General features: G+C 42.9%; 1 protein-coding gene across 1 annotated transcript in view; it reads right to left on the bottom strand.

Moving 5' to 3' along the window:
- Window positions 1–537: 537 nt before the first annotated feature.
- Window positions 538–17,764, bottom strand: part of LOC310955052 (cysteine-rich motor neuron 1 protein) — a 33,395-nt gene continuing 16,168 nt past the window's right edge. The window contains exons 5-15 of the mRNA XM_083924784.1: window positions 16,285–16,464; window positions 13,445–13,648; window positions 12,492–12,620; window positions 11,978–12,131; window positions 8,664–8,785; window positions 7,109–7,327; window positions 6,174–6,389; window positions 4,671–4,892; window positions 3,733–3,855; window positions 3,234–3,412; window positions 538–2,811 (exon numbers count right to left, since the gene is read on the bottom strand). Coding sequence (XP_083780910.1) covers window positions 2,617–2,811; window positions 3,234–3,412; window positions 3,733–3,855; window positions 4,671–4,892; window positions 6,174–6,389; window positions 7,109–7,327; window positions 8,664–8,785; window positions 11,978–12,131; window positions 12,492–12,620; window positions 13,445–13,648; window positions 16,285–16,464 — 1,943 coding nt within the window. The 3' untranslated portion in view covers window positions 538–2,616. The remainder of the gene's footprint in view (window positions 2,812–3,233; window positions 3,413–3,732; window positions 3,856–4,670; window positions 4,893–6,173; window positions 6,390–7,108; window positions 7,328–8,663; window positions 8,786–11,977; window positions 12,132–12,491; window positions 12,621–13,444; window positions 13,649–16,284; window positions 16,465–17,764) is intronic.

Consider the following 17,764-nt stretch of genomic DNA (forward strand, 5'->3'; position numbering starts at 1 on the left):
TCCGGAGAAGCTTCCTCACCTTGAAGTTTATGAGCAAGCTTTGACAGACAAGTCAAAACAACAGCACAGTCTGCACTGAGGATTATTCAGGTTTCCAGCAGGTCTGGCCCGCATATCTTTATGTTTTTTTTTTTAATGTTTTATTAGCCCATTGGATAGATGAGATCTGGTTGTTCTTCGCTAGCAATCAAATCCCAGAGGACCTCCCCTCAGAAACAACCTACCAACACTCAACACATCTGCAAGTGCTACTGAGATAAGAGAACAAGAGAAAATGAACAAATTAAAAGCAGTTTAAAGAAGACAATGTTACAGATGTGCATGAGCCCGCAAATCTGCGGGTGACGTTAAAAACCACTAACAGATACCATCTTGAATGACATCACTGCACTTCAGAGAATTGTTCCAACCCAATTTAAGCATCATCTGTGCAGGCCACTTTGGTTCACACATTTATTTTTCAAAATAAGTGTAAATGTTACAGTTCATCTAGGAAAAATATTTACAGGTTTTGCAACACTGAAATAAATAAGGTTGTATAGAATATAGCAGATAGAAATGGTAAATAGTCTACAATGTACAGCAGCTTTGGCTACCAAAAGTTCATTAAAAAAAAAAAAAAATCTCAAACTATAGTTTAGTATTAATAAATAAAGCTATGTGAAAAAATAAATAAGGTACTCTTCTGTCCTACTAATTTAAACTACTTTTTTTTACACATAGAAGAACAAAGATTAAGCTTTTACAGTTGCCTCTTCATTTTAAAGCACATGGGCATGATTCAAACAGACACAAATCTACTGAGTTACTAAAACACTTCAATATAAAATTGGTCTCCAACCAATTTTGGCATCAGAAAGGTCTTTGTATTGAGAAACTGGCAGTGGATTGAGAACTCTGATCCAAAACCTTTTCCTGAAACCCCAGTTTGTTTCGTAATGCTTCTCAGATTCTTTCCTTTCCCCATACTGATCACATTGGTGCAGAGCCTCTAGCTGCATCAGCGTGTTCACTTGAGTGGTTTAACATCTCCGTGGGCTTAATATGCCGATCAAATCCCTGATTAGGGACTTTATCCCTACAAGAATTCTGCAGGGAGCTGTCTTAAAAAAAAAAAAAAAACTGGCTCCAAAGAAAAGTGCTACGTCTGTTGCTGTAATGTGTACCATTATGTACAGTTACTTAGCGAGTTCCGCTTACCCTTTTCCACATCACAATTCACTTGTTTATGAAAAATTGGTGAGAAACATAGGTTACGCTGTACAACAATATCTGTACATCTTGGGTGAATATATTCCTGTTTTTGATTCCTTGATCTGGGCTAAAACAGTTATTGAATAAAATGAGAAATGCATTAAGGCTATAGAATTAAGGCTTTAAAATGAATCAAAACAACTTGCTTAAATTCGGTGTGAACAGTAGCTTCACTCACACACAGCTGTGAATGAAATCATGAACTGAGGCATGGTATCAAAGACATTCCTCACAGATCCAGGTGAAGCGTCTGGCACCACTCTGCAGTCAATGAAATGACATTCTTCCTGGATGAACATCACTCCGCTTCAACTCTGATGAAGTATGACTGATTCCTTCTGGAAGAGCCAAGCTCAGATGAGGCACAGGGGAAAGATGGAGACTATTGGCTACTGTATTGCGGACAAGTTTGGAGACAGAGCTCAGATGTTTCATTTTTTAGAATTGCGGTTCGTTGTCAGGAGTTTTCTGAATGGAATGACTCGGGTCAGTTGAACATAGAAACAAGGCTCTTATTTTGGAAGCGTGTCCTTCCTGTACTTGATCTCGGGAATGTTTAGACTGGCATTTTAAAATGTTTCAATCTGGCCCCCACTGAGACACCCATAATAAAAACGAGAGGTGGCCAAGAACAACATTACGACTAGTACAAATACTTTAGAAATATACAAAAACTAAGCTGGAAACCACACATTCTAAAGCAGGGGGGTTGGATCTGGGGGTCTATATAAAGCCTGTTGACTTCTTATGATTTGGCTGCTGAACCCAATTTGATCCAACTGGATTATCAGTTCCTTTGGCCTCCCTGCTGATGAAAAAGTATTACATCCATGAAGCACTGCTGGAGGGGCAGCATCCTCAACACCTCCTTTTAACTACAGCCCCAAACCCCCGTCCTAAAGCTTTTTTCATGCTCCTCTTATTACCTCAAAGGTCCAGTTCCAAAAGGAGGCAGTAATAAGCAATACTATTACAATGTTCACAGTCAATGTCTGATTCTGACAAGAGGAGCCTCTCTGGCTGCCTCCCTCTGTGTTTTTAAAGCAGAGCGGAGCAGAGTGTCTGTGTCCTTTATATGTCCATCCACCTCCCATCGTCTCACTCCGCCACAAAGATCCAAACACAGAAGCATATGGACACATTTTAAAAGCAACAGAGGTCACTTGTTTTGTCTCCTGTAGAGCATCCCCAGTTTCACACAGACAGAAGGGTGGGAACAAGGCAGCAGTGCCCAAAGTGTGTGTGTGTGTGTGTGTGAGTGTGTGTGTGTGTGTGTTGCACTAATCACCATGGATACAGCAGTAAGAAGAGAGTGGGAGGTGCCGGACAGCTCTGATATGCAGAGTTTGACCTCTGTTTTTTTTAGCGCGGCGTCCAGTCGTTGCCCATGCTAAGCTTGGCCCTTGGAATGATCATCTTGTCCACACAGGTGGAGTTCATTTCTGGAGAGAAGTGGATGATGCCGCAGTCATTCTTCACATTCTTGAATTTGTTCTCCTTGGAGGGCTCCATGTAGACCACTGAGTTCTTGTTTACGTGCTTCTTTAGAATCACCGTCTGAGCAGGAAAAGGAGAAAGAACATAATCCCTTTGTTGTTAGACTGAAGCCATCATTCAGGTTGTGAAAGCTTAAAAGTATGTGATGAAAGCCAAACTAATTTAAGTTAACTTGCACAATACGACTTGTGATAATGCTCTGACGAATTTGGATTTTCTGACACTACAATCTCATTTCACAGTAGTCGTTGTCAGACGTAACCTAGTTTCCAGGCAAAAGCGCAGTGCGAGGGGAACTACATTCATCCTCATGTCATGACAGCTTTAGCACTGGTTGTAGCAGAAGCTGGAAGATCAAGGAACAATACCTGCGACTCAACGCTGTCCACACTGTTATTTATATTAGGTAGTACGTCAAATTTAGCACCATATTAAACCTTCAAAACGATAAGCTGATTTATGTCATATACATAACTTCTCACCTTCTTTGGTGCACTGTAGCAGGACATCTGCACCCACTTCTTTTTCTTGTTGATGAGTAACGCCACGATGAGGAAGATGATGATGGCAAGAAGGAGACCTGCCAGGATCCAGGCTGCCGATTGGTAGATGACAGCCATTTCTGTTTGGCTGGGGTAATTCTCAGCCAAACCTGGCTCATCTGTGGGACACAGACAGCATTGATATCTGATAGCTTTTTTTTTTTAATCACTGTGTCCATCCCATTTACTAACTCTAAATATAAAACATATTATTTCTTGGTGGTGTCTCAAGAGAGATAATGTTTAGCCGGTGTAGATTTATCATTGTTTTAGTTCTGCATGAGTTTGTAGGACTTTCACTAACTCCCCTTATTAGTATAAATATTTGCAGGGATTAGCAGAAAGAGTACACACAATGACAGGGTTACCAAACCGCTACACAGTGTATTGTAAGGAATAGGATGAGTAGTGTATGTGGAGTGATTTAATGAGCAGGTACCTGTATCAGCAATGATGGGCGGCACAGTGACAGTAGTGAGCCACACTGCACTTTGAACTGTAACAGGGACTGTTGTCTTGGGGGCATTGGTGGACACCATCACCGGCACTGACGTTGTAATTTCTGTTCGGACAGAAATAATATCCATTACCAATACCGCAAGTGTAACGCAAAACAGTCCAGACAGAAACATTTTTAGACTGTGAGTTAGTGTATGAGCTCCCCGATGTCTCACTTCATAAGCTGCGTTTATAGGAACTGTCCTCTTAACTCCCACCGCTCTGCTTTGTAAAGGCATGACGTAAAAAGCTCTGTTTTCCACAGGGCAAATAACAAAAACAAAGGGCAGAAAACGGCTACATGTCAGGGGGAACAATGGGAGCCTATGCTGAGGTTTTCCTCTATAGGAAAAGCTGACATGGAGCTTTGCCTTCCTGTGCCGCCACAGAGAGAGTGTTGCGGGCCGATTCAGCCAGGGACAGGAAACACGTGTGAATGTGCGGATGCTCGAGGAATGTTTTTGCTATGAGTGGACCGGTGTGTGTGTATGTCACATGGAATGTTGTTACGAATGATGGTGTTTGCCCATGTAGCGCCAGAGTGGCTGTGTCCAATGAACAAACACATACACATTCAGTCTGGAAACCGGCATTGCCTCAGTGACGCCCTTTTTTTGACATGTAGCATTATGAATTATAACTTTCCCCATCAACAGGCTGAGCCTTGTTCCAGTGGTACCACTTCATATAAAAAAGGATGACAGTTCTGTCTCAGTTTATGGAAGTGTTGCATAAACTACATTTTCATATGCAATATAAACGTTACATCTACCGTTTAGAAAGCTTTTTGTAATGTAATAAAAATAATCAAAGCGTTATCTTTGGCAAAAATACCAAAACGGTGACTTTCTTTTTAATGAAAGGCACCTAAATACTCACCGAGACAGTGTGGGCAGCACTGGCCCTTGCGTAAGACGGGCACCCTGCAGTTGGCAGCAGGACAGCGCTGAGAGAAACACTGAATGGTGCCGTTGTTGCAGGTGCAGCTGGTGCAGGCGTTGGCCTTCCAAGAGTCCCCAGCCAGCAGCACGTCTCCATCGCTGGTTATGCAGTACTCCTGCTGGCTGTTGTTCACTGGCAGCAAGGGGCTCAGCGTCTCCTCTGTGGTTGCACACAGGTATAAATAGAATTAATAACGAAAAAAAAACACACAGGTTAAGGTAATTCATAGAGCTGTGTGCTACCTTGTGTTCCAGCCTCTTTCCTTGGCTGAACAGGATTTGGCATTGTAAGATTATAGCCTTACCTTAGCTTGTAGAGAACTGCCATTTTCAAAGAAAAACCCTAAATTTGTCTGAGTTATATATTACTCCTGCTTAGTCCTGCTTCTTCATGATTCCTGCATTTATAACAGCTATAAAACATCTCAAGCCACTGAAGTTATTAGGCCTTTAGGGTTACGTTCAAGATAAGATGCTTTACTGAATGTTAAACAAGTGACTCCACATGGCAGATGTCAGTTCAGTCGAAGGTCTTATCTCTCTGTCTCATCAGACCCCAGGCCCTGAGATCTATGGCCCTCCCATGACCAAAGACTTTAGTGAGCATGTACACACTGCACTACCCTACTGTACACATACATCATAGAGCCTGTCAGTGAGATGTGTATTATTCCCACATTCCTGGTGACCAGGCGCATACATATATCAAAGGCTGGTCTCTGACAATTTGCTCTTGTGAAGGGAGATGCAGCGATAAGGAGGGCCGGCATTCTCAAGGAGCAGCTCTCAGGCGCAGTCATGCATTGCTGATTTGTGGGCCTCAAAGCTTGGGAGTGTTTGGAATATGGTGATTCTAAGTGTATGAGAAGACGCTTGAGTGTTTGGGTACAATTGCAAATAAAGTATGCATGCGGTTTTGCGTTTGTTTAGACATATGTGTCAAAGTTTATTCCCATAACCGGATGAATAGCGCAGATTCAGTGAAATTAGTCACATTCTTCCCTGTCCAGCTAGATCCGGCAAATCGCCACAGGGTTGTCTGGCAGTGGGAGTGTCACTTAACTGGCCAGTTTCTCCAAACGGACTTCCCTTATTCAAAATTATTTGGAGCCAGACCACCTGATCTTCTCTGAATCCCCCCTAAGAGAGTTGGATGAACCTCTGGTGTCGGCTGCTGTGTGAAAGTAGTCCACATGTGTTGCTGCCTGCCTGCCTGGAGGATCTCTATGTAAATCCAACCGGTCTTGGCTAGTTTCTTTATGAGTCTGTGCCTGACATAAAACTGCCCGACAGACTGCAACATGCAAGACCTTCTGAAACCACATGCTGATAGCATATCCAAAACAGATTTATACTTCCCTAGCCACTACCACAACTTGTGGCGCCCGCTGAGTTTTATCTGAAATTCCCCCCAGCTTTCCTGCAGGCTTTTTTCTGTTACCTGGGCATACGTGGCAACAGGTGTCCTTGTTCCTCATTGGCGTCTGGCAGAGAGCCGGGGGACATACTTCAGTGTCGCACAGGACACGTCCCTTCCTGCAGGTGCACCGTGTACACTCATCCAGGTTCCAGGTCTCTCCCTCCACATAGAATTCGCCCCCAGGTGCTCTGCACACCATTATGTCCATCCCCTCTGGCTGACCGCTGCCTGATTCATCTACAGAAAAAAGAATAGGGAGGAAGACAAAGAAAACAGTCACATGTGTGCTATCAAATTCAAATTCTTGTCTGGGCCAAACACACATTCATTCAGCACATAGAAATAACTGCTACACAATGAAGTTAAGCAACCGCCTTGAGAGGATAAACAGAGTCATAGCTTATTAGAATAAAGATACATGGGAGACCGCTAGCCATTGATACAAACCCTTGAGCAGTTTAGGGTGGTGTTGTGTTTTGACACTAGTTTTGATGGAAACATCTTTCTGTCCAGCAGAATAGCAAAGACATCTGCAAAGAGTTAGCCTCTCGTCCCATGACTGCAAAGTGTGTGTAGCTTCTGAAAGTTGTAGACATTCTTTCATCCCTAAATATTTGAACAGCCAACTGAGTCACTCCTCCATAAATACCCCGCATGAGTTGGAGGGTTGTGGATAAAAAAAATAAAAAAAGTGTGAGTGTGGATGAGTGAGCCTTCAACTTTTAGAGAAACAGACAGAGACAGAGTTTAAGTGGACAGCTAGTATAAAAGCTTGCTAATGATCCAGAGCTCTATGTTAAATGAGCTGTGTAATACCAGATGGGTGTGTACATGTACGGGTGTATTAATTACAACTAAAAAAACTACAAAAATAAGACCTGAGTTGTAATAACCCGGAATCTTCCTTTAAAACTGGATATAATTCAGGATTGGTATTTTCCATTGAAGAGACATACCCTCACAGGTGGGGCAACACTGGTCAGGCCTCACAACTGGATGAGAACAACTTGGCACGGGGCAGGATATGAGCACGCACATCTCCCGTCCAGAGTGGCAGTAGCAGTCACGACAACCGTCATGCCAGCCGTCACCTTCCTCATATCGGTGTCCGTTGGAGGTGAGGCAATAGCTGGGCATCGGGGCCGGGGGAGTGGTGCTCGGGACATGGCCACTTTCTAGAGACACAAACATGAAAGGCACAGACATTACTTGTCTAAGAGTTTTGCAGAACTTCAAAAAGCAACACAGCCAGCTACGGCAAGAAACCTAATAAACCCGCTGTGGAAATTTCATTAAGTTTATTTATGATTTACAGTGAAATGGGGCAGTATTATCGTCTTAGGTCCCATTTCATTAGAGGCTAAGAGTGAGAGCTAAGTGGTTATAGTTCAACAGTCAGGAATTTCATATTTATGTCCCAATAATCGATTTATAATTCAGCTGGAAATAAAGCTTAAAAAATGACTAAAGGTTGCAGCTGAGGGACATGTAGACATAATGATGGGCCCCAGTATGTGTTAAACTCTCTTAAAGTATGTAGAGATCCAGAACAAACACAGTGAACTGTACGATGTTGAGGAGGTCAGACAGATGTTTCTTGTCTCTTCTCTATTATTTGAATATTTAAAACACACACACAAAAACGTACTCCCAAAGTTTTCCTATCCCTGAATATTTTAAACGTGCACAGAGAGACCGATACAAGAGTTTAAAAATCAGGTAAACAGCAGTTTATAGGTACTGGTCTGTGTGTGTCCCTCTGTTTGTGGATATGAGGAGCCTGCTGCACTGATCACCTCACCATACAGGAAAACCACAAGTATATTTCAAGCTGAAATATTTATAATACAGCTAAACTGGAAAAATAAACATCACATCAAATGTGGCACAGCATAAATATGGCATCTGCGTACTTGCTTTTAAACTTAGGGGTTGAGGGAATCTAATAAGAGTTGCGCACACAGAGCCCCTGGATAAAGTTAAACACCAACAAGAACCGAAACAAGTACAGTTATAAGTCTCCACAGTAGAGCAGCAGAAGGTCACGGGAAATCAAAGCTGCAGCTGAGTGGCCGAAATTCAACACTTCTAACAGAGCTGCCCTATCTCCTTCCATCCTCCAACCTGTACACTGCTTACAGTTAAAAACTTGTGGTGGAACTGTAGTTATGTATCACTTTTGATATATAACTCTTAAGATGTAGCTAAAATCAATTCAAAGTAGGGGTAATATGGATATATCATATTGGGATAGGGGGTAAAAATCCGCTATGGATGCAAAGTGAAGTGTCCCTATTTGATACTGAAATTTGTTATGTATGAGTTAAGGATTTTGGTCTGAGATTAGTGGCAAAGGAAAGGGCAAGATCTTGCATGGTTCATCCTCTGGGGACCATGTATGTATAATACATTTTCTGGCCAGCTGTTGTTGAATCTGAGGTATTATTCAGTCATTTAGTCACAGATATGAGAACATTGCCCAGCATTTTTCAGCAGGTGATCCCTAGTTACCTTTACACATGCAGATGGAGCAGCCCTTCTTGTTCTGTCGATAGCCATCGCTGCAGTGCTTGTCGCAGGTGAAGGGAGGACACTTGACACAGCGACACATTTCACAGCCATGCTTGTTCCTTCTGCAGGGAAACAAACATTAACATGATGAAGCACACATACACAAACTCCAATGCTCCTCTAGTGCAGCTAGTTTCAAAGTGGCTCCAAGAATATCTCCAAGATGAACAGTGGTCGCAACATGGTATTGTGATTGAGTGAAACCCAGATGCTCAAGTCTGGTATAATCAACATCTGGACCTGCTTTCCGCTCTCTATATTAGCTGCCTTTGAAGAAGGCCAAATAAAAGGCCAACGCGTGACATCCTTGTGGTTTGCACATCATACCAACCCAAAGACTCTGGAAGGAGCAATCTAAAGCCAATTCAGATGCTTTCAATTCGCCCTGTTGCCATCCTTATTGCTCCAAAAGCCTTTGGCAGCCATATAAAAGAGCTAATGTAGGCATGTTGATTGGGGAGTACAGAAAAGGACAGATAAACAAAAAAAGAGAGGGCTGGAGTCCAGTTGTGAGAGCAAAGGGTTATCCTCACATACAAAGAGAGAGGAGCAGTATGAAGTGCAAAGACTGGAAATAGGATCTAATTATCTGCCCAATAAAACATGGATGAGCTGCAGGTTGATGAATTGTGAAACACCCAGATGAAAGAATGACCTGTATCTACACTTCTCTCATTCTCACACACTCTCTATCCCATCCCTCTCTTTCAACCTCTCACATCCTGCTAGCCTCATTCCCTGGTGTCTCGCCCTCAAGGTAAGTGATGATACCCATTTTATGAAGCAGTGGCCTCATTAGGCATGAGTAATGACTCTATTAATCATCATCTGCCAGGGCAGCATGAATAAAAGAAGTCCTTGAACCCATGGATGGTACTGTGTCCCATATGGAAGATGGAGCATCTCAGGCTCATCATACAGAGGACCCTATCTATGTTAAAACAGAAATAACAGCTATTGAAACAACATTGTGAGGACTTGGCCAGTGCCTCACTGTACAAATACAGAGAAAGAGAGTGCTGCAACCTTAGAACAAGGCTTTGTTTAAAGACGGTGTGTGGAATGCCAAGCAGCGCTTTGGGCTCCAGGGGGATAGAGGGGCTTGGGGAGGCACTATGGGCCCTGGGGCCCTTGGACTGCTGGCTCTGCACAGTTTCCAGTGTGCGGCAACTGTGATGGCCAGAAGAATGCTATTCATGACCAGTGAGGTCACAGTGATGATTTTGAACTATGAAGGATGGAAAACACACCTTCAGCTGTAAGAATTACCCTGAGAAAATGTCCTTCATCTGGACCGTTAACACAAGAGAGGAGTGTTTAACACATGGTTACACATCGTTTACATTCATCCTGCTTTGGAGGTCTGTGCCTTCAGTTTTGGATATGTACATTGCATTACTCACAGGATGTCATCAATACAACCAGTATAAACACAGAGATTCTTTGTGCCTTTTGTTTCTTTGTGGGGGCTGCATGCAGAAGTCCTGTGCAAGTAGACAGATCTGCATTGTAAGGCTGGCAAGCTCTCAGAGGATTTCAGACTTCTGAGGCTAGGCCTAAACAGCTGCTTATGAAGGATAAAGCCAGGACTTCCTGCTCTTCTTTTCCCCAGAGGGTCCCCCTTATCCTCTCTCCTTTTCTCGTCTCTGGTCTCCTCTCCTCTCGTATGGTATCCCGCACAGACATATTGGGCCGATCTTCAGCCGTGGCTCCACAGAGCATGGTTGAGATACCTGAAAGAATCCCAACTGTATAGGTTTCATGAAAGACCGCTTTTGTCCTGATGTGCGCTTGATCGCTGTTTTGAGACGGAACGATGATTTATGAAATGAGAGTGGTGCCTGGGGACCAGGCATCCCGGTAGAGAGCACTTCCAGATGTTTGATTGGGTTAAATGGGATTAGGAGGAGAGGAGTTGCAGGGAGCTGAGAGGCTCACTGGGAATTACTCACACACAAACATGCTCACACAGATTTAGAGACCTGGGACTGGCCACTGAGGTAGGCCCTTTGATCTTGGATGCCAAACTACTGTTCAAATATTCTACTTCCTTTTAGTCATTTCCACCAAGCAGTTCAATTCAGTTCAGTTCAGTCCTGTCCATTACTCATTAGAGCAGTTATTTTGCATTTCACATCAGGGGCATTTCTAGGGGGTTGCCTGAGCCTCCCCTGAAATCTGATTGGCCACTGAATCTGAATGAACATGGGTTCTATTTCAACTGAGCTCACTCTGAAGGACAAAAAGTTGGAATGTTAAGAGGATTATGTTATTCCGATCCAAACACAGAAGCATATGGACACATTTTAAAAGCAACAGAGGTCACTTGTTTTGTCTCTTGTAGAGCATCCCCAGTTTCACACAGACAGAAGGGTGGGAACAAGGCAGCAGTGCCCAAAGTGTGTGTGTGTGTGTGTGTGTGTGTGTGTGTGTGTGTGTGTGTGTGTGTGTGTGTGTGTGTGTGTGTGTGTGTGTGTGTGTGTGTGTGTACATATTTCATGCTGCCCCAGTCAAAAATGTCTGTATACAACGCTGATTTCCATTAGCAAAAGTTGTGGATTGTACCTGGATCTTGGCTGAGGCTGAGCCTGAGGCTGCAAGCATGCTGAGTTGATACTAAAAGGTGGAGTTTAAAGCAGCCATCAATAGTGGCCATCGTTTTTTTATTCACTAGACCCAGATTTTAAAAAATGACACCCAAAACTTTCTCTGCCAATTAAAACAATTTAGTGAATGAAAAATTAAAGATGATGTTATGGCAGTTTCACATGCCATTGCTATGCTGATCAGCAGAGAATCATGCCTACACTGAGCTGGTACTATCAGCAGTGGAATTTTTTGGTACAGCTGTAACATACAGTGGAAACACAGCATTTGACTTGGACCAAACAGACACTGGCCTCTGGGCATCACTTGATAATATAATATAATAAAAGTATTGACCATTCAACCATGCCAATTTAAATACAAGGGGTGACTGGGATTAATGCAATTTCATGAAAACGAAACACCTTTAACAGGAAAAGTAACCATTTCCCTCGAGAGAAACTCATGTACATTGTTCATTATAAAACGGATCACCTCTCACCAACATAGCAGAATTTTCCAAACACTTGGGATTTTTCTATGTTATAAGCATGTATGAATTAAGTGTATAGTTCCTCATTAATTTGCATGTCAAATCACTGGCAGTCACAGGTGCTGAAAACACAGATGACAAATGAGTATAGCATGGGGTCACTGGGTGTACTTACACATAACCATAGGGGCAGGTCTTAGTGCAGGTCAAAGGTCGGCACTTTGGCACGGGGATGCTGCACTCACACACCTCGCAGCCAAAGTCGTCCCTTCCGTAACCCATTTGGCATTGCAGGGAACAGTATTTTCCCAAGTCAGGGCAGGAGTCATCTGAAAGAGTTGAGGGAGAGGTTGAGGGAGAGATCATGGGCATAACAATCCATCAAAGGCAAAGGCATGAGTTGCTATGGGGCTGCATTCTTGCGATAGAGAACCTTGCAAAGACTGTAGCCATGTATGCAAATAAGCTGTCATGAATATGAGCATGTCTTTGTTGCTGTAAAACTAAGTGGTTACCAAATTGTTTTGACATCAGCATGAGCAAACAGGTAAATATAGTGCTTTTAGTCCACCATTTTCATGCAAGAAACAGCATGTCAGAAGAAATTTATCATGTTCATGCTTCTGCAAGTCACTCCCTGAAACCTTAACCCTTGAGGTTCAAATGCAAAGTGAGGAAAGTGAACTTACTGTTGAGACACTGGCAGAGCAGACATCCATTTTTGTCTTGTTGAAAGCCGTAGGGGCAGTCACTCCCAGACAGGGTGCAGTTTTCCAGGGGAGGGCATAGCATGGGGCTAACTGTTTCGTAAGACGGCTCTAGAGAACAAAAGAGAAGATTGGGGGGAGACTTTGCATGAGAGCAACAGTATGCAACAAAGAACAAACTGATTTCTTTTATGAATTTATTTTCGGTTTTTTTATAGTATATGTGTGTTAGGATCCCCCCAGGTGTTACACCTCATCGATGCTTTTTGTGCCAACTGTAATAGCTACCTATTTACACTGCTCTTATTTTGGAGAAAACAGTCATTACAGATAAACATGGAGCAATTACACCAGGGTGGGTCGCACTGTAAGGGGTATTATACGTCTACATCTTATTGTGTGGAACTCTCTCCCATTAATAGGAATGAATGTGTCTACCAGTGAAGACAATAGATTGTCCCCTGGACTGAAGTTAGACAGTACCAGACCCTCTTGAATCAGTGCCAGCTTTATTGTAGAGCCACAATAAAGAAAAAGGACCGTTTGCAACACACACCATAGCTGTTCCCCTCAAACGTCTCTTGCCACGTTCTGTGGGAGGAGCAGCCCAATGAGCTGTAACTAATTAAGCTCACAAAAAAGGGATCCACTTCAATTATGCAGCGCCCTGCATTAAAAGCCCGGCACAGCCTCACACAGGTGGGTCTCATTTTGGCGGGCAAGGGTAATAAAGGAACACAAAGAACCCTGCAGCTTGAAGAATGCTCCGTGGCCTCCCCTTTAATGAGCCCATGCCGACATGGCCTCTGTGGCAAAGCTGTGGGGCCGGAGCAGGAGGCAGGAGCCTCCGACATGTGGTACATGGGTGCATGTTTACCTCTTATAAATGTAAGCTATACATAAGTTACGATAAAGACCAACACAGCTCTTTATACCTTCACAGAAGGGGCAGCACTCTCCAGGGATCTTGACAGGGTATTGGCAGCTCTGTTTACAGGCCATGGCCGTGCAGTGCGGCTCTCCATCCACACACTGGCAAAAGGTGCAGTCGTCCTCTTTCCACTGCTCCTCGTGGGCTCGCAGCTTATTGTTTACCCAGCAACTGGCTTTAGTGCTGTCCATCGAGAGTAACTCTATATCTGAGAGGAAAGAAAGACACATTGTGGGTTAAGGGACAAAGTGAGGGAAGAGGAGAATCTTTGATCTGATTTTCCACAAAGTCACATGTGTAGTTTGGCTTCCATGAATGGAATTTAAACCCAAAGCTACAGTTCAATGTACCTTATACTACATCCTCTATTGTAATTGAATTAAAAGGAGACAGAGTGAGAGCAGAGCTGTAAGAAGCTGGATACTCCACGAGGGAGCGAACAAGGTATCGAAACTGGCTTGTCACCAAGAGCTGTTGAATTTAGATGACTTATCTACATTTATATGGGCTGAGGGGCCCCTGGCTTTGCGACAACATACATAAGGATTTAAGTTGAAATTAGACTGACGAGTTTAAGGGTATCGCTGTGTCGTCCTTAGAGAGATTTGATCATTGGAAACTGAGCAAGTGTGATGACATTCATAACTGCCTGTCCCCCACAGTGTTCAGCTGTGACTCCTAAAGTCAAAGGCTAGGTTCAGACTTTGATCAAATTCAGTCTGAAGCAAAGCAAGAACATTAAGTTAAAAGCTAAATTTTTGATCTGCAGCACACAGTCTCAAGTAAGAACCATACAGTTAGCCAATCTATGAAACCATTTTGCTCAGCTTGAGGTGATTTACGATGCCTGAGCTCAGCACTGGAAGCTTTTTTCATTTACTGTAAACAGTTTAATTGTTTTTGCTACACTGTTTATTGGTAACAGAGACAGGTTAAAAGGTGATCTCAGCATTTTCTCTGTGCATCAGTGTGAAACACATGTATGTTCATATTTCTGTGTTTATGTGTTTGGTTCAGCTTACTGTATGCGTGTCAGAGGGAGAGAGAGTGCTGTGTATTGCGCACAGTGCTCCTCTTTGCCCTTTCTGATCCCAGCTGAGTTTTGGCTGCTGAGGTTCTGTCCATATGGCTTTGATTAACCTGAACAGGATCTATTTTTCTATATTGCTGCACCCTGAACTTTGAATGAAACTTTAAAAGGGTCACTTCAGGTTTTTAGTATTTCACTTCCAGGATCCTCTGGGATTCATGAGAGAAAGATTTTAAAAGTGTGGTAGTGGTAAGAAAGTGAGAGAGTGAGAAAGTGATGAGGCAGATGCCAAGATATTGGGATTTCTTGTTTGCACTACTCAAGCTCCAAAAACCATGAAGCCTATACTTCCCATAATGCAACACGATAGCATCTTTGAATCGGACTGCTTCCTGTTAAAAATTTGTTTTCTCCAAGTTCAAGTCGAGGCTACTGAGATTTTGGCGTTCAAAAATACATCCAATTTAGGATTGCCATACCTTGACGCAATACACTGATGACTACCAGGTTTCTTTAAATGAGTTACTTCTTAGTTGAACCTGCATTAATAGATCTTTTGTCTCAGAACGAGATGAAAGCACAACATTGACCTATTATTAATTAAAAATGAATTATAAACAATTTTCATCCAGCAGACATGGAGTCATGTTTCTGGCCAACTGACAAATTCAATATTCAATATTCACTTTCCTTTCCTCTGTTTTTGGTCTGCACCAACTCATGATAAAATATTTGGCTTTTCAGATGCTAAATATCAAACTATGTTCACCATCTTGGCATTAATTTGCTTAGCTTGGTTAGCTTTTTTGCTAAAAACAGCTGCCTACCCCAGCTGTGAATTACACTGATGCAAGTAGTAAAAATAAACAGTAAAGTTGTCGACTGCAAAACCAAAACTAGAAACGGAAACGACTTAAGTGCCCAGTAATAATTCTATCTAATTCTAACTAATCCCTTTTGACATTACAAAAAGTCATTTGATCTACAGTAAGAATATTGAGTAGTACATAATAATATAATAAGTATACTCACAACCACCAGGGAGCCTTAAACACATCTCTTAATCAAGATTAAGAGTATTACAGGCAATGTTCTCCGCAGTGAGCCATGCAGTAAGTAAGAGCATTTTCCATAAGTAAAAGATGAAAGCATTCCATACCCTCTAAATGCCTACATATGCCAGGTGTACCTCCAACTCTGACCTCAAATGATCTCCTCTGCAGTCTTTCTCTTTTGTCTTCTTCCCTATCTCTAATGCATCCAATCAACTGTAGCGAAGCGGGCAGAGGCTAAAACTGGTTACCGTCTCCATCCACTAGCTTCTGGCCGACTGTAATGTGGTTGCCATATGCGCTGCAACCCCATTTTTTTAACAAGTGTACATATCAGAGCTGCTTACCTGGCTTTGAGCACATGTGTTTTGCGATTGCATCATTAAGCCAAAGCAAGATATTACAAAGTCAAGCCGTACGCTCTGAGAGAGGGTTTTTAAGTTATTAAATCTCCAGTGGAAATTAATCCCTGGCTCTTTAGTGTGTGTTTGTGTGTATGTCAGGTATCATAACAACTGTGGAAACTAGTTTTATGAGGAAGTCGTTAAGGAAGGGTCACACGGACGGTAAGCCTTTGGCATGGTGGATTTTGATATCACCGATACTCCACCAGCTAGCCACACAGGCATTCTTGCCTATACCTATCAACCTTGGCTTAAAACTCAAAAGCAAAAATCTTTCAATTTCATGAGTGTAACGTTGGGCAAAATGAAGTATTAAGTTGCAACATCGTAACAAAAATGATAAGGTAAAGGCGTGTACCTATGCAGACAGGACAGCACTCGCCCTCAGGAATGTAGAAGTTTTCACAGTCCAGCTCAGCGCACTCTGCCTTTGAGCAGAAGGAGATTCCTCCGCGGCACTGACATGGCCGGCAGGGGTCCATGCGGTACACCTCTCCCTCTGAAATCTCCTTCCCATTGTGGACACACTTGGTAGAGACTGAGGAGAAGAACAAGAAAAAAGGAAGAATCAGACAGCAGCTGACACCGTTAAACTGAACACCATGTGGGGATGATAATGCTTATCACACCACTCGGATGACAAATAGGGCACTGTGCTCTGTCAGGTGTCCATCACATTTGGCAAAGATTACCACAAGGATTTCTCCTTGTGACTACATGACAGAAAAATGCTGTTTTTAATCACAAATGTCAAGTTTGATCAGTGAGAGCCTACCACAACTGTATACAATCAATTACGAAATCATAAACACATCCTTTCACTTTCTGCTATTGATGGAAATGTTTATCTGAACCAAATGCTGCTGAAGCAGACACTGATGATGGCTGAGGTTAAGCCTTTGGGGTGGAATGGCATTTATCAGACAATGGAGCCAAGTCCATGAGGAAAAATTTCACAGGGACCTACCAAGTCTCGAGGGCTGTGGGTCTGACACTTTGGCAGAATCTGGGCTCAGCGTGCTGGTGGCAGGTGGAGGGAATCAATTTTATGACCTGCTTACCCAAAAGCATCCCAGCACTGAGAACCTCTTTTGGCTGTGTTCTCTCTACTATGAAATTAAATGAGCTTTGTTACAGAAATGTTGGAAAGCCAATGTCTAGTCATGTGTACAGACAACAGGCCCGATAAAGGCCTGAACTAGTACAGGCAAACCTTGACCTGCTCATTAAACCCTTGGCCCTCAAAGTGCATTAATGTCTGTATAAGCATAAATGACTGTAATAACATCCAGAGTTGCAATTTCCGCAAAATGAAACTAATATGATTGATCATTCAAAATGAATGGTGGTAGTTTTGTTGCATCAATGAACAGGAAGATTACAGCATGACATCTCAACGGTAATAACTAGATTACACATTCAAATGTACCACAGTGGTTTGGGTGACTCAAACGTTCTAAGATCTTAACTAACCACACAGCAACTTTCATCAAACTCACTCCATCATCAGGGGGGTGAGGCAATGTGGTTATGTAAGAAAGTCTCCAGACAAATCAAGAAGTAGCTATGCTAGTTAGGCGAGTAAATGCATTGCACAGATGCAAGCAGATGTGGGGCCAGCGTTTTTTATAAATGAGAGGCAGCGGTTATGGCAGCATCTGTATGCCATACCTTTGAGTGTAGACTTATAGCGTCTGCACCAATGACCCCTTGCCTCCCGACAACCAGCGCTGCACCCTAATACAAAGCAGGTGGGCCAACTGAGTTGAAAGTAGAGCAGGGATTTGTCGATCTCCTATTCTCTTACTTTCGGTTCCATTCTTTCAGTCTTTTCTCCT

The sequence above is a fragment of the Echiichthys vipera genome (assembly GCF_963691815.1).
Source record: "Echiichthys vipera genome assembly, chromosome: 12".
NCBI lineage: Eukaryota > Metazoa > Chordata > Actinopteri > Perciformes > Trachinidae > Echiichthys > Echiichthys vipera.